Below are 23488 nucleotides of genomic sequence, written 5' to 3' on the forward strand. Positions count from 1 at the left end.
ACCTCAAATGTTGTACAATAAGATACGCTACTCGATGGCATGAATAATTTTTGTTGCTTTATTGGGCTTTGGCCAGCCGGACAGCCTCAGCAGCTGCGATGTTCTCCCGCTCACGCGCCTCGTAGAACGCCGCCATTGTTGACGCTGGGCCGGTAAGTAGCACCCTTGTGGAAATTTTGAGCAGGTCGAAGCCGGGGGGGACGTCGCCTGCGGCCAAGTCTACCAAATATGCGCCAACAAAGGTCAGAATGAAGCCCACATAGTCCAACGCTATGAAGTACACGGGAAGTGTGAACGGCACTTTCCCCGCATTGAGCGTCAGCCCGAACTGCGCTACACTGGCCCACCACGAGAAGAAATGCAGGAATTTGAACACGCGGAAGGCAGACGTGGAGATGGTTGGTGTGGGTTCCGCTTTCGATGCGGGTTTGGGGGGAGAAGAACAAGAGCGGGAGGAAGAGCAGGGGGAAGCCTTGAAAGCCGTAGTTGGCGTACAACCAGCGCGGATCGGTCGTGGGAATCGCGGTGAGGCTCATTGACAAGAGCACCACGAAGAACTGGAGTACGAGTGTCGTGACCGTGTAGCTATACGCTGGCGGGGGCAGCACCCGCCGGCCGTTCCGGGCCGGCTCGAATGTTTTGGCGAGCACGAAAACAGTTGGAATAATGATCGGCCCTACAAAACCCGCGCCGAATAGTTGTCCGGCCAGCGAGTTGAGCGTGAACGTGAGCGGCGACAGGAATGTCGATCGCCCATGTTGGCCGGCACGTAAATATAAATGGAGAGACAGAACCTGAATAAAAGTGGATTACTTAGTATGAAGGTGGGTAAACGCAAATCCTTACGCCGCCGACCGTGCCAAAGGCCGTCAGAATTGACTTGCCCAGCTCGTTGGTCACCAGCTCTTTGAAGAAGGGCACCAGAACGCAGAGTGGATTTCCTGGTGAATAGTCCGTGCATGTGTCCCTGTAGTTTTGTACGAACGGGCCCATCGGTGGATCCACGAGGGCTTTCCGGCCAAGGAAGACGCCGATGCTGCTAAAAACGACGACAACTGTAACGATCGTGAGACGAGCAAATGGGTGAGAGTGAAGGGAGGACTGGGGACAAATGCAGCGTGAAACATGGTGGTGGTAGAGAAGAAGATGCAACTCGCATTTGAGCTGTCAGTGGTCGACGCGGTGTGCTGACCTGAGTCAGCCACAGGACGGCGCCGTACTACGATCAACGATCGTCGCGGCATGGTGATCGCCGCTGATGTGAGAGGGATCGTGATATGTATCCTGTATAGGATATAAGCACATAACACATAAGTAAGTATCTTCAAGTACACGTCGTTGATAACATATTACATATTTTAACTTGCAGGATACGTAATAGATATAAGTATATATTCTGTAGGATACACCACATATTCTGTCAACTAAACTCGGACATCCATCCCAAGCCTGCCACAGGCAAAAACATATCAGCCAGTACCGTCTGGGCAAACAACCCGTTCTCTGAAACAGGTTCTACTAGCAAACTTTGCTCGTCACTCGCACGTCTCAACTGTGCGGCAACACGATCTAGTAAAAGTGCCGTGCTCTGGGGCATGTCCAGCGAATAACTTAGCAGCCACAGCTCCCGCTGCAGTCTGTCATTCGCGTCAGCATCGCAATGTTGACACGAGTTATTCGACGCACGTAATCAGATTACTCATCTCCTCTTCCTCGATTGCCCGCACCTCCGCTCCCTCCAAACAAAACTCCGCCCACGCACAGACCGTAGCTCCCAGCGACGGCGCGTAATGTAGACGTGGGAGATACCTCAAACCACGGACAAACAGCCGCCCAGCCGTGACCGCCATTTCACGCGTTTGGTCATGCATCAGGCGCAGCCGCTTTCGTGTCCGGTCATCTGTGGCAATGAACCCAACAGCTGTGTGGATCCTAGTCGTTGCGCTATGACCAGCGCCAACGAGATCGGCATCCGCCGTCTCCCTATATTCCAGTTCCCGGTATAGAGAAAGCACCAGGCTCGTGAAGCCAACTACAAGCGTGTAAGCAGCTACTCGAGCCGCGCCGGTCACGCTGGTGTTGTCGATAATGCATACTGTGGGCTGAGGAATAGGTGCACCCTTGGTCTGGCTCTGTACGGCGGCTGGCAAACTGCTCAATAAAACTGCGTCAATCCGGTCCAGGAGACACAGAACGATGGACTGCATCAGTGAAAGGGAGTTGGAGAGGTTAAGAACAGCCGCTTCGGAGAGGCGCTCGAGCCGAGGATAGTCCCCCGATATTGTTTCTGAGAGCTGACGAGCCAAAGTCGTGACATGGTACATGACTGCAGCGTCAAATGAGATTGTAAGCATTGTCACGGCAAGGAAGACGCACATGGTCGCATGGTCGTCCATATGATGGCATAGTGCGGATCCTGTGCCGACTTCTGGAGGGACGAAAGAATTCCTTCTAATGGCGGCGGCTCCGGGCCGGCCAACAAAAGTTGATCGATGGGTGTGCTTTGAGTCATGATATCAAAGGGAGTTCAACGTTCTAAGAGGAAGAGAAGCATACGCGAGGATTGGAGTCCGACTTTGGGTTGAGATTAATGTTTCGAACATCTGCGATGTGTGATCCAAGGTATAGACCTAAATACCACGCAGTCACGCACGAGAAACTTTGCCCAGTCCGAAGCGTCGCTTGCTGCATGTCCTGTTGAATGCCATAAGGGAGCCAACACGCGTATATGCGAAAGGTATGCAACGCCCCAAGGTCTAGAAGACCCGACACAATCGACTGGAGACAGATCACCACCAACGAAAAGGACACAATAGAAATCGTACTATATTCAAGCATATCCAGAAAATAACAAGATGCAGCGTTTTCTTCGCTCGATTGAAGCAGGATACCGGTTTCCCAGGCGGAATGAAGCGTAAAATCACGCAGGATCCGGTAAGTTGAAGCTCTTCGTCTGCCACACTCCTTGATACGACTTTGAATGATGTGGGCCTCGGGTGTGTTTAGAAGAGAAACGTCCTCAGATTCGTCGTTGACGCCGAAAAAGACTTCATCCGCAAATGATTCGGGGTTGCAGTTGGACGAGTTGCCAAGAACAAAGGGGTGGAACGAAACGAGAGTAGCGGCGCAGACGAGACACATTGCCAGTACGCGCATCTGTGGCGTGACTCGGTACAGGTCCCAATTTACTCCACTCAGTATCGATTTGATATTCGTTTTGGTGGGACCTAGAAGGGGATGTGCGTATTGCGGAACGTATTCGATAGCTTTTCAGAGGGTAAGCATATACTGAGGACTGGGAGAAGCCAATTACCCTGGAAACAGTGCTGTATGAAGTCGGGGCTGATGTCGGGAATAGAACCTCTAGATGAAGTCGGAAGAGATCTCGATGAGAGCAGACAGAGATTAGTTGGCGAGATCGTATTATGCTTTTCAGACTGGGTTTTAGCTGTCGCATTGGAGGGAGGAGGAGGGTGTTTGCGTGGCCGGCCACGTGCGATTGGAGTTGTTGTGCAGCTAAACTGTTTGTTAGCTTGAACCTCTTGACAACAAAATCGACCGACATGATGTTCTTCTCAGCGCTGCAACAAGGTAAATATTACAGCGATGAGACTGAGCAATGAGGAGGACCGACCAGCGCGGACAAGGTTCACCATTTGGCTACATTGGAGTGAGCTCTTTGTGGAGGTTCATCCAAAAAGAATTTTACTTGGGGATGACATAGAACGCGTCGAGCCTGAATGTCTTGTTAGGGTACGTTCGCTAGAAACCACCCAACTGACCTTACATGTGTCGCAAGCTGGTGGTTTCTTGAATTTTCGCTCCTGCGCATGCGCGGCCATTACTCAGAGGGTAGAGCGAAAGAGATCGACGACACAGCCTCCCGTGGGTGTCATGTCTCAAATAGAAGCCCGGCGTTTTCCCAACAATCGGATAGCACTCGGAATCCAAGTTGTTGTGTTGTAGGGCCAAGATCGCTGAGACCTACCGCGGCTAAGAGAGGGGAGAAGATGTTTGACTGCATGAGGTACGATGACTTTGTCTTGCAATGCAAGCTAGCACGCTGGCTGCATTGGAGTCTTGAGGAAATTTAGGTTAGGCCAAGGTGTAGGTGTGGATGAATAATCAAGACACTGGCAAGCATCACGTTTGCCGAGATAATTTGTCATTGTAGAGTATGTCATCGCTGGAGGCGGGCGTCGGTGGCATGCCACATCTGGTGTAGCCGGGTTACAGGAAGACGTTGGGAAGACGACAAAGCAACCTTTAGAATATTTGCTGCAGTTTTGTTCAGACAGCGTGAATTGATATGAGTCGAGCATCAGAGTGTCGTGACAGGTGGTGGATTTCTCCAGATTTCTCCACCGGAACCGCTTTTCGCGTCGAGTCGATGTTGGTCTTTGAAATGAAGTGGGAGACGAAAGCCGCAAGAACGTCCGTATCGTCGGTTCCGCATGTTAAACGAATGACGCATCTGACAGCCGACATAACTTATTAAAGCGATGGACGTCCTCCTGCCCTTCTAAACGGACCGAACCCTTGCGTTGACTATCCATTCCACTCATCATGCTCGACCAACTGCCTCCAGAAATTTTTGCGCGAGTGCTAGAGATCGCGATCGAAACATGGGGCATTGGATTCCTCCCTCCCATTCGCCTGGTCAATTCCACCTGCAACAACATTGTGTCGTCTACGCCTAGCCTTTGGGGCATCATTGCGCTCCAGAAGCACCTTTGGAAGGTCCTTGAACAGCAAGTTGCAAAAGCCAAACAATCCGATATTCGTCTTAGCTGCCCAAAGAAGGCCTCGTTTTCGCGAGACAAGCGTTTTCTCCGCATCTTCGACAGCCTCGTCGCATTATCGCACAACTGGGTGCTGGCAGAGCTTCCGACAGACCTTCTTACAAAAACCACCGCCTCAAGCGTGCGACGTTTACAGGTCCTCCATCTACGTGGGAGTGGCCAGCCCTCTCTAGCCTCTCGTTTTTTCGATGGCAAACTTCCATTGCTCCATACCCTCACCCTTTCCAACCTCACCGTGGACGATTGGATCGCAGGCCTGTTATCGCCAACGATAACCCACTTAACTTTCGATCACTACCGGTTGGACACCATGGTTCCAATGCACCGTTACCTCTCTTGCCTACCCAATCTATATACGATCGAATTCGAGGACAGTGGGTTTCCTGGTGTACTCGCTGCAGGCTCGTCTGTCTCTCTTCCCCATTTGCATAACCTCCAAATCAACAACGTCTACAATGCTGCTCCGCTCTTGCTCACTATTTGCTCACCAAACATCCGTGTTTTGAGCATGAAAGATTGCTCGGCCGCCCAGATGTCCCTCGTTTTCTCTGATTGGAGCCAACCCAAGCACCTTCCCAGCCAACTCCAAACACTCGAACTTAGCAACGTCCTCACTCACTCCGACCTTCCCTATCTCATCAGCTTCCTGTCCCGCATCCCGTCCCTGCTCCGGCTTTTAATAACCTATTATGAACCGGAAAGTATCTATGACGGCGAGCGGGCGCTAAGCAATGTTTTACGAGCATTGGCGCATCCCAACACGAACGGCGACTGGTTGTGCTCAGCACTTATCCATCTTTGCCTTGATGTCCCGTTACAACTGATAGATGCTATCCCTATTGCCCGTGCCCGTGGCAATGGCGAGAAAGCGCTCCCGACTCCTGTCGCTCGTCTGCGCTCAGTGCAAGTGCCGCTTTGTGCGGGCGGGACTCCTGAGGAGGCATCAGAATTTCGTAGCTTCTTTCTTAACCCGGTTGAAGACGTTCGCTGCATGTGTTTGTCTTGCAGTTTCAATGTCGCTGTTGGTAAGTTCCTCTCTAAAGATTCAAAAACAGGTTTCTCACAACGTGGATAGAGTGAATGGTGACCTTGCTCCGTAGGTTTAGTCATGTTGAGATACACTAAGAGTACAATGTCCTTTCCAAAGACCGTCATAATTTCATGTTCGTTAAATCATAGCCCTGTCCATTGACCACGAGCTTTTTGACATTAGATCTCGCAAAAGCCCTAACAAACTCCGTATTCGATGAGGCGGAACGGACAGCGAGTGACACTTCCTGAATCGAACCAGAAGGGAAAATTTCGCTGACCCATCGAGCAACATCGCTGCCGCTGTGCGGAAAAACCTCCAGATTGAGACTTGATACACAAGCCAACGACTCCTTGATGTCGCTTGACAGCGTTGGGAGGGCGTCCAGGTCGAAAATTATCTCGCTCGAGAACAAAGTCAACGCTACGCATATCCTCGTTACAGTGGCACGTGACTCCAAGGTATGGCGAATCTGGGCAACTTGCGTTGCAAGGGCGCGAATATGGGTCTTATTGGGGCCACCCTGGAGAGCCATGCACAATTCCGTGACACGAGCAGGTTTTCGGGCACGTAGCAGATGGATGGCAAACTCGGGAGGGGCAATGAGGGATGTTAGGCAGCGCAAGCGGGGAACATGAGCATTCCAGGTTGTCCAAACACCGTTCGCTTCCATCAAGTTGCCGATCTCCAGACTCCTCAGACGCGGCAGACGCCCAAGGAAGCCCAAGACGTCCTCATCGGAAATATGGCCAAGTTGACATAGTGATATGGAGGCGAGGCTGTGGCCGGCGGCTTTTGCCAGTAGCATGAGGGTCGGGCCCCAGGAGCCTCTCTCGAGTGTTATATGCGCTAGACTGATCGAGGTAATAGGACTGCTACGCAGCACTGAGATTGTCCAGGAGAGACACGGTGGCGTGACGAGAACGGCTGAGTGGATGTGCAGCGTCGTGAGCTTGGAGGAACGCGGAATGACAGAAGTGAATATCCGCTCGTGGCCTTGACTTGGCGCGCGCTGAAACTCAAATCCGTGGATGGTGAGACGCGGTTTTCCCTTGAAGAGAAATCGTTTCAGGTTGCTGATAGTCCGTACTAGGCGTTTCGGGGGGCTGAGTGGCCTGTAAGGCGAACGTCCGAGTTAGATACCCGCCATACAGCACAGTCAGCTCCCTGCAGTTGCGCTCGACCAGGGTAGTTAAGAGGCTACCAAGAGCGGATGACCACCCTCGGAGCGCAGCATCGTCGCCAACTGAGTTGCACATACTGTTCTGTGCGTCGAGTTGAAGGGTAACGCGTCTGACGGACGGGAAGCGCGACACGAAGTGCTTTAAGCGATTTACGTGCGGTATCAGGGGGAGTATAGATGAACAACTAGGATGTGGGAGAATACAAGTGAGATCTTGCACGGTCGTGAGGAAGAGGGCCATGTTGAGAGCAGCCAGCATATCAGCACCATTTTGCGTTAACTTGATGACTGCGGACTTGGAGGGCTCCGGTACGCCATGACGCCTGAAGAAAATCGGGAGCGCCAGAAAGTGGAGGCGGCGACACAACACCGACAGAATGCAAAGATACTCAGCGGGGAATTTGGGATTCTCGAGAACCTCTATGAGGAGCTCATCTGGAAGAGAAAGCAGGCCCGAAGGCTCATCCCTCGATTTGGACATGCCTGGGGTAAGTCGGGGTTGAAGACAAGTTGCCAACGGCTAGCAGATTTCATCATAACCATCAACGGCTGCCTGGCCTGACATACATGTGGCAACCAGTCGTTGATTTTGACCCTGCAGACCGCTGCCCCAGATAAGTATGGCCTAGACAGTTGAGGGAGAGACCATAGTTTGCACGGAATTGGTCGAGAAACAGAACTGTGACGTCTGATCCGTGACTAAGAAGTTCTCAAATGTTTCCACCACCAACACAAGACGCGGATTCTGCTATCCGCCTGACCGATTCGGATGCGGCCCTTGCACGACTCTCTGCTGTGCGCAAGAAGTATCTTGAAGATCCTTTCATTCCATTCCTTGTGCCGAGAGCCGCGTTCCAGACCCCCCGACCCCCCTTGATCAACATTGGAACTTTTGTCCGCGCCACCGCCATCGATGACCTCGTCTTCCAGTGGCTACAAACATCATTGAACCAAGGCATCCGCTCCCAGATTATCAGTCTTGGAGCAGGTAGCGACACTCGATTTTGGCGCATCGCGGTACGTAGTGGGCATTTCCGTCAACGAGAAGCTCAGATGGCTCTTCAGGTAGACTGGTCCATATAAAGATGCCCTCGAGACCTATATCGAGCTTGATTTTCCCGACATCACAAGCAAGAAGGCCATGGCCATTCGCAAAAGCAAGGATCTGAGTGCGATATTGGGGGAGGTCAACGTTTGTAAGTTTCCTTCTCAGTCTTCTAGAATCATGGAATGAGTCTTACTACTAGCGCTTGGCGGCACTGGCCTGACCTCTACCAACTATCATCTTCTTCCTGTCGACCTGCGCCTGCCTCCAGAAGCCACACTTGCCAACCATCTAAGCAGCGCAATCCTTTCCTCGACGCTCCCTACTCTCCTGCTGTTCGAATGTGTGTTGGTGTATATGTCGCCGGAGGCGTCCTCAGCAATACTACAATGGTTCGTGGAGTTTTTCTCTGGTGGGGAAACCGCTCCACTCGGGAGCATCGTCTATGAAATGTTTGGTTTGCAAGATGCCTTCGGACGCGTGATGGTGGAGAACCTCAAGGCGCGGAACGTCTCCCTCCCGGGTGCTGCACCCTATTCCGACATCCACTCGTTGCCAACTCGGTTCACTAACGTGGGCTTCACTGCTGCTCATGCGTTAACCCTCAAAGAAATTCGCAAATCTTATATTTCGGCAACTGAGCTGGAAAGGTTGAATGATATAAACGGGCGAATCATAATGCTGATATGACTACAGGATTGCTCATTTGGAACTGGTTGATGAGGTGGAGGAACTTGAGCTTGTTTTGAACCATTATGCAATTACATGGGGACTCTGTGCTCCAACGGAGGCATTGAGGACCGCTTGGGGAGGCTGGGGACTGGTCAAGGCTGTCACAATACCTTCAGATGAAGACGATGAATGAAGTGCCAATAGTTTTCTGGTCTGGGGCAACTTCAGGGAATTTTCGGTATTGTGTAGGTTGACTTGTAGCGGGAGTAACTCGATTCAAGCACGGCGATTTCGACGGAGAGCTCATCGTATAATTACAATAAATGACGGCGACAATTTTCTGTTGAAACGCGGGTAACCAGAGCTCTGAGAAAATCAAGGTGAAATATACTACAGTTTGTGGGCTGTAAACGTCTCAAAAGTTACAGAGTTAATTGTTTGAGGAGCTTACTTACCTAACGTCGCTTAGGTGTCTCCATGGCGTGCTGTCCGCTGGGGGTCTATATAATGATGAGGTGAGGCTGCCATAAACTGGGTTGTAATTACCTTGTGTGAGTAGGTTGGGCGCCTGCGAGACATATTAAGGCTAAGGAACAAGTATGCAGAGACATAAGCAACAAAAGGAGCCAACAGTCCATGATGACCGCTCACTCGAGCACCGCGCCTTAATCTGTAGCCTGTAGCGTACTTTCCCGCGGGATTTTAATGTGATTCGAAAAAAAGGTTGAGTCACGTGCATAAGTTTCGACTCAACACCAGGGTCCATATAAGGAAATTTAATACGGGGTAAGGCTTACGATGACTTATCGACTTGAGGTGCTCGTATTAGGCAAGTCTGTTAATAATGCGCTACATTGTATTGAATATTGAAGTTCTCTTGTACTGAGGAGTATCTCTGTATAAATGTGGATCTTCAGACGGTCAGCTTCTGCCGATCACCTCTAGCGCAAGTAATGCTTACTGCTTGCTTCTCAGGTTTACACACACTCCCAAAAGTGCAAAGCAATGACTATTTGTTTGGTTGCGGCACGTTTGGCCATGCATGTGGGCAGTCAACTGCAGTCAAGGGTCATTGTGTAAGTACGTACATAAAAGAGGTCGGTTTATATTCTCGGCAATGCCGCAGGTTCTCGTAATAATGGCAGGTGGCCGATTTACCCACCCATCTGTCAAGGGGCGTAAATTAAAAACAAACTTTTTTTTTCGAGTTTGACGTTTGGTCGCCCTCGAATGGTAGTGATTCAGAAAAACATGAGATATTGAGGCGTTCTGAGCCCGCCAGCGGGTGTTGGTTGAGGACCAGCATGTGTGGCGCATTCGAAGAACTTGGTAACTAGGTCGTCTCCCGACAACCGGAGCCGGACCGTGCGCTGTTTCATCACGGCATTTGGTCACGGTAGTGGCGTGTGAAGACGCGCACTTGCCCCGATGACAAGTAAATTATATTCCACCTTACCTTCTTCTTGCCCACCAACCCTCCCTCCCTACCCATCTTCCGTGCGACCCCTCTCCCTTTCCTCGATCTTCTCTCTTTTTTTCGGCCGGTCGCAATGGGTGGTTGTGTGTCAACGCAGGCACACGGCGGCGAAGTCTCTGAACACGACAAGCAACTGCATCGTCAGGCGGAGAAAGAGCTGAAAATTGCAAAGGCAAAAATGGCGGCGCAAGTCAAGGCGAGTCATCTTTCTCAATGCATTGGCGAACGCGTGGTCTTGTTTTCGAGCCTACGCATTATTCCCATGCCCTCTTCTCCACAAGACATGACCGTCGTTGTGCTAACCCCTACCTCACCGATAGGTCCTCCTGCTAGGCTCTGGGGATTCGGGCAAAAGCACAATCAATAAACAGATGCGCCTCATCCACTCGCGCCCCTTTACCGCGCAGGTATCACACACTCTGAACCCGTTCACCCACAAATCCTCACCAACCTGCTTACCAGGAGAAGGAATCCTTTCGTCAGCTTGTTTTTGACAATCTCACACGCGGCCTCAAGTCAGTGTTCGACGCTCTCGAGCACTTAGATCTCGAACTACCGGAAGCTTACACCAATGTTTATCCTGAGGATGACTTTCAGGTACCGTTCCGCCTTCTTCTCTGATTCTGCCTTGACGACAGCGCATTAGGGCCGAGCTGGGTTCGTTCGTGGATGGGCACCTGGGGAATGCGGTGGAGATGCATTCGCTAGCACTCTTCGCCGACGAGGAGAACCCAAAGGGTGTGGTGAAGACGGCGTCAAACCAGATCGGATTACAGAAGACGTCAAATTGATTGAGGAGGCCGAGGATGCGCGAGATGGCGTCCCATTTCCGTTGAATTTTCTTGGCCCTCTTCAGCGTCTTTGGGAGGAGCCATCTGTTCGTGAGGCTTGGTCAAGAGGTAATGAGGCAGCCTTGCCTGAAAAGTGTGAACCCTCGCTTACCCTCATCTGCCTGCTGACCCACTATTGCTGCTAGTCTACAATACTTCTTCTCGGATCTTCCACGATTATTCAACCCCGACTACATACCAACAGAACAAGATATAGTCCAAACGCGGGCAAGAACCATCGGCATAACTGAAACCACATTCCATCTCAAGGACCACGAAATGCTTATGGTTGATGTGTGTGTCTAGTCCTTTTACTTTCCCTCACTAATAGTCTTGTCAGGTTGGTGGTCAAAAGTCTGAACGGCGGAAATGGATTCACTGCTTCCAAGATGTGACATCGATTCTTTTCCTCGTCAGTCTGAGCGGATACGACCAATGTTTAGTGGAAGATCGGGACGCGGTACCAACTCTTTCCTTTCCATCTAACTCAATTCTGAGGACATGATCAGAACCAAATGCAAGATGCGATGACGATATGGGACTCGATCTGCCATTCGCAATGGTTCAAACAGACGTCAATCATTCTTTTCTTGAACAAAGACGATCTCTTCCAGAAGAAGATCAAGTCTTCTCATATCAAGACCTTCTTTCCTGTGCGTTCTTATCCTTGGGGTGTCAACGGTGTTAGGTCTGATGTCCATTGGAGGATTTTGATGGCGAGCTGGGCAATGCAGTCGTTGGCCGGGAGTACTTCAAGAAACGATTCTCACGGCTCGCTCATAAAGCCGGACGGGCGAAGGAGAGGGAAATATATATTCAGTGAGTTTTCAAACACCATCTGGGTATTGTGCAACATTTTTATTAACCCGTTGTGTGTAGCGTGACTACCGCGACGGACACAGAGAATCTGAGAGTGGTGATGGCTGCTGTTGAAGGTACGTGAACTGAGCCACGCGTAGTGACGCAGAACCGCTAATGCACATCTTAGAGTGAGTTTCCCTTTCTGTTTTTAATGTTTCCCCTCCCTCGCTCCCTCCCTCTTCACTTTCTCGCGACATCCGGCGCTGCATGCCCTTGTCCCCTGCACTTCCTCGTCTCAAAGCGATGCCAATACTCAACATTTGGCTTGATTAGCATTATCGTGGTGTCGAATCTAGAGAACGCAGCCATGATTTGATGCGTTCTCATGCTGTCGACCGTCTCACCAACGGTCTTGCTTTGCTCGTGTCGTGTGCAGTCACCTATTTCTTATTTTCTATCTATGACCTCCGCCTCATGAGTATTTACTTACGATTCCGCTGTCTTTTCTCCCTCTCAACCTACTTCGGTTCTGCAACTTTCCCAACTACTCCTGTGGCTTCTCGTGCGAACAAAACACCCTCGTGGATTCCCTCCATGCGACATGAACTTAATCAACCTCCGCTTCCTCTTCATCATGCGAACATTTCGGATGCTTTCTATGCCAACCCCCCACGGAACAAACTGTACCTGATCTGCGGTTGAATGTTCAGTACAATCGTCAGCAATAATGTATGGGCTTGGCTTTCCACCTGGACCATTCCCAGCTTATCCATCTCCAGATTCGTACTATTATGCTTTGAGGGAATCTCTGCGCTGCGCTGCTGGGGTCACAACACAAAAAGAGCTTGCTCGCTCGCTTACATTCATTCCGCATATACTGCATTAGTTCAACGGCTCAGAGTAGTCATTTACCATATATCTCAGTAGACATCATTTGTATACCTAGCTCGTTCGTTTACTTACTCATTTGGTCGATTGTCAAGCAATCAAATGTATTCATTGGAATTGGTCTGAATTGGAAGTAGAGCTACTTATTTTATGTAGTCAATAGCGTACTTCTGCACATGACGATCATAATTCATTGAAGTTTGAACATCCTTGTGGAGGTTGTGTGTCTTCGAGGAGAAAATAACCGAGGCATGCCAATTGCGGTTGATTAATGACTCGAGCAGTGCGTGAGGCCAGTATGTTTCGGGGCCCGGCTATTCCGGGGCGACCACGACACCACATGCGAGCGCTATTTGGTTCAAGACGGAGCGAACGTATGATTTGGCGTTGGTAGAGGCGGTGCGAGTGCACTGGTGAATTTCGATAGGAACGCATTGGTGCTTGAGTAGCTGAAGCAACGAACGACGTGATGTTGAGGATGAGCGCTGAGCCCACGCTTTCTATTGAACCATAATGCCGACGTTTAGTGAAAACGGGTCAGTCGCGAAAGCCACGAAACACGGACCGAGAACATGTGTGCAAAGCTTCGTAGACAGAAACTTGAGCTGCAGTCAGATTGTCTCAGAGGGAACAAATGCGGAGATAGCTCTGCGACGCGTCCCACGCTGGATGAGGAGGGCAGAGAGCTACCACGGTGACATCTTCACTGTAGCATTTGAGAATGCACCACTCAGCACACGTACACTGAGAGACTATGCCTGGTTGGATACTGAATGGTTGCACAATTAAGTAGTTGGTCGTGGGCTGTCGTGGGTGGAGGTGACAATGATCGTATGAGTGACTACCTCTGTGTGACTCACTTCAAGTTTCTTTGATCTTCGCTCCACTCGAGGCTACACATGACATGTACAGAACATCATGACCTGCACTGTTGCGTCCTACGTGTCGCTCACTCCTTCGTCTTGCTGCAGCATGTACTCTTCGCGGGTTTTGTGCTTCGGAGGACTTGTCAATATCTCGACTTCAAGTTTCTCTTCTGAACCTCCGAGTCGCATTTCGCACCAGAGGCTGACCAGTCTAAGATCTAGGCTGACGATGCCCAGATGACTGCTGCGCTTGCAGCGGCCAGCGGCTGCATTCCGAGATCTACAGATAACATGAATAAATACTGAGCCCAGCACTCGTATCAATGTCGCCACTGACACGAGTCGATCTCGCATGAGTTTACCCAGTTTCTCCTTCGAAAGCACTGCGCAAGAGGCTGCTGGCGCTCTCAGGGCACATATTTCAGGCAAAAATGGTGGGTCGCACACATCACATCTTGCGGTTCAGTTCAATCACACATTCTAGTTCTGATTACTGGAACATCGATCAAAAGTATTGGACTTGAGGTTGCGCGGGCCCTTGCCCCGTATGCCAACCTGATTGTCATCACAGGGTACAATACCGAACGGTACGTCGGCAACAACTAGACGAGTAGGCTCGACCAGGGAGACCCGATATCGGGGATACTATACCTCATATACAACGCCACGCTAGCGGAGATACCCAAGCAGAGGAGGGGGGAAAACAAGGTGCTCTTTGTAGACGACGACACTCTGATAACTACGGGCAGGAACTTTGAGGCGACGCACAAGAAGATCGACGACGTGACGCACAGAGACGGGGGCATCGTCCACTGGGGAGCGGAACACAACGCGACCTTTGGACCGGAAAAATACCAGCTCGTGGACGTGACCAGAAAGAGAGTCAAGAACCCGCCGGGGCAAAGAGGGACGAGACAGATGCCGAGGAGCGATATGAGGTTGGGCAGGCATGTGATAAAATCGACGACGGCGGTCAAGCTGGTGGGTGTACACATCGACAACGAGCTGAGATGGAAGCAGCAAGAGGCGGCGGCGATAGGAAAGGGTCAAGCCTGGCTAGCGACGTTCGAGAGACTGGCGAAGGTGACAGGAGGACTCCCACCGGTGAGCATGCGAAGACTATACCTGAGCATATGTGTGCCGCAAATGCTTTATGCAGCGGATATCTTCCTCAACCCGACCGACAAGACGGCAACAGGAAAAGAACGCGAAAGAGGAGTAATAAAGAGGCTAAGGACGATACAGAGAAGGGCAGCGCTCAAGATTACGGGAGCGCTCTCATCCACGCCCACAGAAGTGCTAGATGTCTATGCTAACTTGCTACCTATAGAAGAGCTCGTGCACAAAGTCAGGGAAACAGCCGCCCTCAGGCTAGCGACACTCCCAGAAACACATCCCTTGAACAAGGAAATGCGAAGGAACAGACCGGCGGACAGGAAGAAAGATCGGAGCACGATATCGGAGATGATCGAGTACCTCCCAAGACCCGCGAAGGAGTTCGAAGCAATACAGGCAGTGAGGAGGGTGGCGACAAAGGACGTAACAGTGAGTACAAACATAGCGGGGAGCAAAGAAGCGGCGATAGAGGAGGAGCTGAGGGACGAAGCGAGATGGAAGATATACACCGACGGGTCAGGGATAGACGGAGAAATCGGGGCCTCGGCGGTGATGTACAGGGACAACAGACTGGTGGGGACCATGAGGGCGAGACTGGGGACAATGCAACAGCACACAGTATACGAGGGGGAGGCAGTAGGGAGCGGCATGGCGCTGGAGCTGTTACGGAACCAGAGAAGGGTGGAGGGAAAAGTGACGATCGCGGTTGACAGCCAAGCGGCAATAAAAGCAGTCAACTCATCGAAATCCACACCGTCGAGCTGGTTGTGGGACGATTGGCACGAGAAGTTTTCAAAACTTACTAGCATTCACACTGACATGGAACTAACCATCCGTTGGACTCCAGGACACGTCGGAATACCGGGCAACGAGCGGGCAGACGAGGAGGCGAAGAAAGCGGCAGCGGGCGACACAACTAAGCCGGAAGAGCTACCAAGAGAATACCACCCCGAGATTCCGATCAGCAAATCAGCTGCGAAACAAATGCTGGAGGCGAAGCGGAAAGCCAGGGTCGCGGACAAGTGGAGAAAGTCGAAGCGATATCAGCAAACGATGCAGTACGATGCGAAACTAGTGAAGGGCTCGTACCTCAAGCTATACACGAGCGTCCCGAAATCTTACGCAGTCTTACTTATGCAACTGAGGACGGGACATTGCACGCTCGCGAAACACATGCACCGGATCACCAAGGCGGATTCACCAATTTGCCCATGCTGCAGACAGGCGGGACGAAACAGTCGCACACTACCTATTGCATTGCAGCGCACACGAAGAGGCGAGAAGAAGGCTATACGAAGAAGGAGGAAGGGACACGAGAGTGATAAAAAAGCTGCTGGGAGCCGGTAAGTTGTTAGAGCCGCTGATGTGGTTCATATATAGGACGGGGAGATTTCGAGCGGTGCACCGACACCTCAGGAAGCCACTAGACCAGAATGGAACGTATGGGGACGACCTACTCGACCTAATATCGAAGCTACGGACGGACGGGATGGAAGAAAAGGACGACCTGCCAACACTGGCGAAGGAAGCGAAGCCATTTGGATGAAGAAGACGAGAACGACGAGGGAGAAGGAGGACCACCGACACGCGAAGCAAACACGCTCTCACATTAACAATCTATAATCACTACAGGACACTAATTACACCCACCTTCACGCCGCCGCCCCGAGCAAACCGGCTGAAAGGGCAAGATACCGAGGCAAAACACAAGAGAGCAGGAGTAGGAAAGGGTCTAGAGAGCGCATGGTGATGGCTACCGTACATTGTTTGTAGAGGCCAAATAACGGGAAAAAAAAAAAAAAAAAAAAAAAACTAGACGAGTATCCACCACTTAAAGAGCCGTGAAGCTTGAAGGCTTCAGAAGAAACCTTGAAGAAGGAATTTCCATCCGCTAACATCAGGCGGCTGACACTTGATCTTTCGTCTCTGGCATCTGTTCGGAAGGCCGCTGCAGACATCAACGCCTATGCAGAGCCATTGCATGTAAGCCAGCTACCCTTGTTCACAAGCTAGTTCACGAGAAAATATTCTTAGGTACTCGTGCATAACGCTGCAACCCTCGGAAGCTACTATGTAACCGAAGATGATTTTGAGATCCAAATCGCTACAGCTCAATTCGGGCCATTCCTCTTCACTAAACTTATCGCGGGAAAGCTTCTCTCAGCTCGGACGCAAACCTACGTTCCCCGTGTCGTTTTCGTCGCAAGTGCGGCTCACCAAGGAATCAAAGAGCTTGACTTCAGCAAGCTACGATACGGCTATCCTGGCGATGATGCTGGAACTGCAGACGTCTTGATGCGTCGTTATGCCGAAGTGAAAACCGCAAACATGTTGATGGCTGTAGAACTGTCCCGTCGCTCAAAGGGCCAGTTGCGCAGCTATAGTCTCCATCCAGGAAGCGAGTGTTTGAGCCCGACGCAACCAATTTATCAACTAATGATTCAAATTCAGTGGTTGCAACCAACACGGTCGACAAAGAAGCTTTGTGGCCCGCATTCCGTCAGCTGGGTAAGTATCCCATTCTCATTTTGTGTGTAGCCGTGGTCTAAATGTCATTAGACATCGTCACCTCCGACATGAAACCGAAAGAAAACGGATTCGAGAGGTGGAAGACCATTCCGCAAGGCGCAACAACGTTTGTGATACATGCTCTTCGAACAGTTCTCTCATAACGAGCTCCACAGGACCGTGGTTGCCGCATTTGACCCTCGGCTGGATGGTAAGTACATCTACTCAGGCCCTTTGGTCTCGACATCTAACAATTTCCTCCAGACAAGGCTGGTACATATCTGGTCGACGGCAACATTGCCATGAAGGAACAGGTAGCATCTCATGCTGTGGATCCCGTATGCTGTCTCCTCCTGGAATAATGCGACTGCTTACGGCGAACAACTCCAGGCCAATGCGGAAAAGCTTTGGAACATGACTGAGGAGCTATTGGGAGAGAAATTTGAGTTTGCGTAATGGGCTGTGGGATCGCGAGCTGGATCGTTAGCTTATTCAAACTGACTTCCATATATTTAAGCCACACAAACATTTCCTGAAGTTATCCAACTTAAAGAACGTACTTACTTAATCGTGTGACATTGTGACACCTCGTCACGCTTGCGAGGCTTTCAATTGCTCTGCGGCGACTCTGCGGCGGGCGGTTTACTCTACAGCATGACGCAACATCTCACTGTACCGCCTTCCCACTGACTCACCTCACATTCCTGAGTGGGGTTCCGACCAATCCTAGCTCTGAGCTGACGACATACGAATGACTCTACTTGGCAGTGGCTGGCGGTTACATACCAACTCGCTTGCAAGTTCGTTCTTTTGCTTTATTCAACAGCTTTATTTGGCAGAAAACCGAACCCGGCCGTCGCGGTGAATTCTTACCTTACCAATGCATCACCACTCTCCGTATGAATAAATACTCTAGCGCCTCAAAATGAAAGTCAAACTTGAAACCACCACCCAAGTGAATCCAGCATGAGTCTACCTACCTTTTCCTTCGAGACCACAGCACAGGAGGCCGCCAGCGCATTGCGGGAACAAATTTCAGGCAAAAATGGTTCGTGTCGTGGATCGAGTTAAACGTGGAGTCCAGCTCATGCATCCCAGTCCTCATTACTGGAACATCTACCAAAAGCCTGGGACTAGAGGCTGCACGGGCAATGGCCCCTTATGCCAATCTAATCATTATCACAGGATACAATGCTGAGCGGTAAGTCGTCGATGATTCAAGTTGGGAAATGTTCAACCTAACGGCGACACAGCCTGAAAGCTTCAGAGCAGGCCCTCAAAAAAGAATTCCCGTCTGCTAATATCAGGCCGCTGACCCTCGATCTCTCTTCCCTCGCATCCGTGCGCAGGGCTGCCGCAGAGGTCAACGCCTACTCTGAACCTTTGCATGTAAGTGAGCTTTTCGTTAGTGTCTGTCTATCAGAGCCTTTGCCCAGGTTCTCATCCATAACGCTGCAACCCTCGGAAGCTACTACGTCACTGAAGATGACTTCGAGATCCAGGTCGCCACGGCCCAATTTGGGCCTTTCCTATTCACCAAACTTGTCACGCAAAAGCTCCTCTTGGCTCGGAGTCCGAGTTACACCCCCCGTGTAGTGTTTGTCTCTAGTAGCGGTCACCAAGGAGTCAAGGAAATGAACTTCAGCAACCTCCGCTATGGGTACCCTGGCGATGATGCGGGGACTGCCGACGTCTTGATGCACCGTTATGCTGAAGTGAAAAGTGCGAATATATTGATGGGAATAGAGATATCCCGTCGCTCGAAGGGCCAGTTGCGTGGCTATAGTCTCCATCCAGGAAGTGAGTATCCGTGCTCAACTTGCCTGTTTGTCAACTTGAACTAACAAATCAAACCCAGTGATTGCAACCAATGCGGTTGACAAAGAAGCATTGTGGCCTGTGTTTCGTCGACTGGGTATTCCATTCCCATTACGTGACCATTAGCGTTCTCAAGCATGTTCTCAGATGTCGTTACCTCCGACATGAAGCCTAAGGACTCGGACAACGGTCTCGCGAAGTGGAAAACCCTCCCACAAGGCGCAACAACGTTTGTGATGCAGTATTTTGTTGAAATTTCTGTCTGATCCTATGCTCACAGCACAGTCGTTGCAGCCTTTGATCCTCGGCTTGACGGTGCGTTGAATCCCACTGGCAGGCTACCGGCCCATGATACTAACTTGCAACTCTTGTTTTAGACAAGGCTGGCGCGTACTTAGTCGATGGAAACATCGCTGCGAAGGACCAGGTGGCGCCCCATGCTGTCGATATCGTATGTTTTCTGTGCCTTCAAGGGGTGCTCGCTAACTGAACACGGTAGACTAACGCGGAAACGCTCTGGAACTTGACCGAAGAAATATTGGGAGAAAAATACGAGTTTGCATGATCACACTACTGAGATTACACCCTGAACCTCCGCGCTTTATAAATGTCAAGTACTTTAAATAGAAATGCAAATGTTCTCGTGACCGCGTGCGATGACTTACATCATCAACGCCCCTTCTTCCTCTTACCGTTCAGATACGAGAAATCACAGCTTGCACTTCGACAAAGAGCTCCAATGCAACTCTTCCTCGCTACATATCATATGCAGTCATTGTGGTGGACGCACGATATTGAAGCCGTCGTAGTGTTGCATGCACCGACCATAAGCTTTGTATTGCAGAACCCGCAGCTATTTGGGCGTATTTGGATTCCGTCCAAACACATCTCTTTCCCAAATGGCCATGAACATGCACAAGAGGCGTCCGCCATATAAAGGCACAGAAATGTACATTCTTCCCATCTGTTGTTCAAGTCTCGATAACTACTTACATGGAACTGCTTCTAGGAAGCTCGTTCTCGCCATCGACATCGGGACGACGTTCAGCGCAGCTTCTTGGTGCCTTCTAGAGCCCAAGAAAGAGCCGAAAATGGGTGGGGTGCGTTTGCCATTCGTGTTTTCTGCAGATTCGTTGAGGTGACCATTGGTAGGTGCAACAGTGGCCTAAACAGGTGGCCCAATATTTCAATAAAGACAACGGATATTCACTACAGTGACCAGTCTATTCCAGACTCCAAGGTCCCGACACTCATCTTCTATGACAAAAACGGCATTGCACAGGCATTCGGTGCAGCAGTGGAGGACGAGGTATGTCTCAGCCCGTACAATCTCCGTCATTTCTGAACTGTTTAGGGTGTGATGAAAGAAGCAGTGTTAGCTGGCTGGCTGCGGGTGGAATGGTCAGTTACCTTACAATTGCACGCTCACGGCTGAGCCCTGGTCAGGTTCAAGTTACACTTGCGGCCCGCTAGCCTCAAATTTATCGATCCTTTCCACACTTTGCCACCTTTGCCAGCCAACGTCTCTATCAAGCAACTCTACACCGATTTCCTACGTTTTGTCGGTGATCAAGTGAAAGTCAACTTTTTGGCCTCATATAGCAAGTCGGAGAGTTTTTGGAACAAGCTCTTGGAATCGATGGATGTGGTTCTCTCCATACCAAACGGCTGGGAAGGCCCACAGCAGGAACAAATGCGCCGCGCTGCCATAGGCGCTGGCCTTGTTGATGCACATGGCGCAGACAGAGTCAAGTTTGTATCGGAAGCGGAGGTAATTCCTTGCCATTATGACAAGTTTGCGTCAATAAAAATGTTTCAGGCCTCAGTGTTATACGCAATCGAGACAGGGAGGATCACAGATTGGCTGACCGTCCGTTCAGTACCTCATTCACCCGCAATGTCTAACATACTGCAACAGCCTAGTGCACATATTGTTATCTGCGATTGTGGTGGTGAGTCCTCTCATCTCTACGTTTCTTCGTCAACCTGAACTCATTTTGAAACAAGGAGGAACAGTCGACATCACGTTAGCTGTCCAAGATTCCTCTGGAACATTCCTGACAATGTTTTTAGGCGATATTGTGTCAAATCTAACTACCCTTGCCTGCAGCTGGAGGAGTCGGCGCTGCCACGATGTAAACCTTGTGCTTTCCGACATCATCCACACTCATTGATCTATACAGGCTACATGGCAGGAAGCCTCGTGGTCACAGACTACGCCCGGGAATATCTGTCAGGTCAGTGAGAGGACAGTGCTCTCGAACAAATAAAGGACTTCGTTAGTCCTTTCTCGCGGAACGGATTGGGAGGAGAAGACTGAGGCATTCGAAATGGTCGTTTCAAACTTTGACAAATTGGCCAAAGTCAAGGTTGTAGCGTTTTCCACGCATGTTATGTCTGCTCACTCTCTGCTTAGTTCTCACAGGAGAATGAAAATTCTTATGTGCGCCTTGGAGGGTTCGAAACTTGCGCTGAGAAGGACATTGAGCGCGGACAACTGAAGCTATCTGGGTATGACTTGCTTCAGCCTGGTTTCACCTGTTGACTGTGATTTTTAGAGATAAAATGGCCTTATTTTTTCAACCGTGTATCGAACACATTCAAAACGGTATTAAATCTGCATGTTTCGATTCTGATGGGAAGTTGGTGACTGCGGTTTGTCTAATCTGATTTAGTTGCTTACTCGTGAATTTTGACCGAATCTCAGCAAGTAATTCTTGTTGGCGGATTTGCTGGGTCTCCGTACCTGTTTTCTCAGCTGAACCAATTTGCGAAAGAAATCGGAGTGGAAATAACACGTCCAGATGGTCCTACTGCAAAGGCCGTGGTGAATGGGTCTATATCGTGGTTTTTGGACTCGACTGTGCGGGCACGTCTGGCCAAATGGTATGATAGACATTGTCTTCTCTTGATCAATTAACATGACGGCCTCAGGCACTACGGAACTGACGTATTTTGTCAGTATGACTCTGATATTCCCGGTCATCTGCCATACAAAGACCAAATAATCACTGTCCCGAGTGGAATCCAGTACATTCCTCGTGCTTGGCAGTGCATTGCCCCCATGGTGATGCGAAAATGTTGATGAGGTCCGCCAACCTGACCTTCCTGTAGGGAGCTCGACTGAGCACAAGGAAGGAACATTGTGTCGCCTTTGTCGCCGAACTTCCGGACGACACTGTAAACTTTATCCGAGAGGAAACAATCTACATCTACCGCGCACAAACACCTCCCAGCTTTATGTGTGAACCTGGTGTGTTCCTCCCTCACATCCATTCGTATTACCGATCAGGCTGCAGATGAATCCGACTTCAAACCCGACTTTGAGGCCATTTGTACTATCAAAGGAAACCTCCGCAAGTGCTTCAAAGCAACACCTCCCCAAACATCTTCCTTAGGTCACCGCTTCCGCAGAATTGAGGTTGATCTTCGAAACCACAACTCGGGGTTGCATGCTGATATCTGACAGTTCGAAGTTGCTCTGCGGCTGGGTGGCACCCAGCTAAGTGCTCGTTTGAAGTGGAAAGAAAATGTATGTGCTCTTTGATCCTATGTGCCTATGTCAGCTGCTAAGCACCATCTACTAGGGCAAGTATAAAGAAGGCCCCGCGACCGTCATAATTACCGAGTTCAACTAGTGATGAATACATAGCCAGATTCACATGTAAAGAATCTTGCCAACCAAACCCTTCGCTCAGGTCACATTCCACCGCATCAGCAAGGCCTGAGTGATAACCTTGGATTTTCTCAAGTGAGAAACAACTCCTTTAGATGTTCGGCGCAGCAAGCCAAAGTGGTATGATGCAATGATACGTTGGCCGCTGGTCTCTCCCATTCCGGGCCAAATGACGTCCATATGTTCATCGTCATATACCGTAAGCGCCAATGGGCAGTCCACCGACAGGCGGACGGAAAGAATGTCTCGGCGCATCATGGTCGTGACCTCTCGTGCCTCGCCGTATAATGCGAGCAACGCAGACTCGATCGTGGGTCTCAAGGGCAGAGCGAAGGAGAGGTCCTGTCGTAAAACAGAGGCAACAAGACTTAGAATAATATTTATTTGCTTGGTAACGTTTTCGGACAGCCAAGACGTGGAGTTGTCCACCTGGCATGCGCTGCTTGCGGCAAGCGACCGCCAACGCTGCGCTGTCCTCCAGTGCTCTGACAGACAAGTCAGCGTTGACTACTGGGCTGGGCCATTTTTTTTTGTTACCTTGACTGCTGATGCCGTCGAAAACCTGCTGAAAAACTTGATGCGCGTCCAATGAACGAGAAACTACGTCTCCCGCCAGGACGTGCGTGTACAAGTGAGAAGTGATTATGTCGTGCAGAACAGCGTCGAAGAGAAAACCTGATTTCTCGTGGTCCTCGATGAAACAGACCAAAGTGGATACGAGGAGGGAATCTTGGCCCCAATATTCGGCGATGGGGCCATCAGACTCGCAAGGAACA

General features: G+C 50.5%; 7 protein-coding genes across 7 annotated transcripts; 6 read left to right on the forward strand and 1 right to left on the reverse strand.

Annotated features, from left to right (window-relative positions):
* Positions 1-58: 58 nt before the first annotated feature.
* On the reverse strand, positions 59-3842 carry MIND_01297200 (uncharacterized protein; the record flags this gene model as incomplete). The annotated part of the gene is made up of 14 exons (XM_037369433.1): positions 59-328; positions 390-794; positions 847-1055; positions 1546-1637; positions 1687-2326; positions 2377-2501; positions 2557-2603; positions 2654-2778; positions 2826-3266; positions 3314-3516; positions 3564-3581; positions 3635-3660; positions 3710-3736; positions 3783-3842. 14 exons carry the CDS (start codon positions 3840-3842, stop codon positions 59-61), a joined length of 2688 nt encoding a protein of 895 aa, XP_037213931.1.
* A 724-nt stretch (positions 3843-4566) lies between these two features.
* On the forward strand, positions 4567-5882 carry MIND_01297300 (uncharacterized protein; the record flags this gene model as incomplete). The annotated part of the gene is made up of 2 exons (XM_037369434.1): positions 4567-5827; positions 5878-5882. 2 exons carry the CDS (start codon positions 4567-4569, stop codon positions 5880-5882), a joined length of 1266 nt encoding a protein of 421 aa, XP_037213932.1.
* Positions 5883-7729: 1847 nt separating this feature from the next.
* MIND_01297400 (Leucine carboxyl methyltransferase 1) lies at positions 7730-8925 on the forward strand (the record flags this gene model as incomplete). Its single annotated transcript, XM_037369435.1, has 4 exons — positions 7730-8032; positions 8085-8211; positions 8263-8710; positions 8757-8925. The coding sequence occupies 4 exons, from the start codon at positions 7730-7732 to the stop codon at positions 8923-8925; spliced, it is 1047 nt and encodes a 348-aa protein (XP_037213933.1).
* Positions 8926-10282: 1357 nt separating this feature from the next.
* Positions 10283-12032, forward strand: MIND_01297500 (Heterotrimeric G-protein alpha subunit 4; the record flags this gene model as incomplete). The annotated part of the gene is made up of 10 exons (XM_037369436.1): positions 10283-10498; positions 10530-10616; positions 10672-10806; positions 10856-11133; positions 11186-11333; positions 11380-11499; positions 11549-11692; positions 11746-11858; positions 11919-11974; positions 12028-12032. 10 exons carry the CDS (start codon positions 10283-10285, stop codon positions 12030-12032), a joined length of 1302 nt encoding a protein of 433 aa, XP_037213934.1.
* Positions 12033-16810: 4778 nt separating this feature from the next.
* On the forward strand, positions 16811-17580 carry MIND_01297600 (Short-chain dehydrogenase/reductase family protein; the record flags this gene model as incomplete). Its single annotated transcript, XM_037369437.1, has 5 exons — positions 16811-17108; positions 17162-17218; positions 17270-17345; positions 17395-17429; positions 17483-17580. Exons 1-5 carry the CDS (start codon positions 17006-17008, stop codon positions 17578-17580), a joined length of 369 nt encoding a protein of 122 aa, XP_037213935.1. The 5' UTR covers positions 16811-17005.
* Positions 17581-18184: 604 nt separating this feature from the next.
* Positions 18185-19601, forward strand: MIND_01297700 (Short-chain dehydrogenase/reductase family protein; the record flags this gene model as incomplete). The annotated part of the gene is made up of 9 exons (XM_037369438.1): positions 18185-18266; positions 18317-18419; positions 18472-18607; positions 18655-19018; positions 19077-19133; positions 19184-19265; positions 19317-19351; positions 19414-19487; positions 19536-19601. The coding sequence occupies 9 exons, from the start codon at positions 18185-18187 to the stop codon at positions 19599-19601; spliced, it is 999 nt and encodes a 332-aa protein (XP_037213936.1).
* Positions 19602-19935: 334 nt separating this feature from the next.
* Positions 19936-22674, forward strand: MIND_01297800 (uncharacterized protein; the record flags this gene model as incomplete). The annotated part of the gene is made up of 20 exons (XM_037369439.1): positions 19936-19985; positions 20046-20136; positions 20189-20209; positions 20259-20345; positions 20391-20437; positions 20483-20807; positions 20856-20906; positions 20955-20988; positions 21044-21062; positions 21110-21171; positions 21220-21273; positions 21320-21405; positions 21453-21547; positions 21595-21691; positions 21744-21922; positions 21971-22103; positions 22151-22289; positions 22336-22457; positions 22506-22568; positions 22624-22674. 20 exons carry the CDS (start codon positions 19936-19938, stop codon positions 22672-22674), a joined length of 1806 nt encoding a protein of 601 aa, XP_037213937.1.
* Between the last annotated feature and the right edge of the window lie 814 nt (positions 22675-23488).

Source organism: Mycena indigotica (genome assembly GCF_014461135.1).
Source record: "Mycena indigotica strain 171206Taipei chromosome Unknown Mind.scaff0014, whole genome shotgun sequence".
Classification (NCBI taxonomy): Eukaryota; Fungi; Basidiomycota; class Agaricomycetes; order Agaricales; family Mycenaceae; genus Mycena; species Mycena indigotica.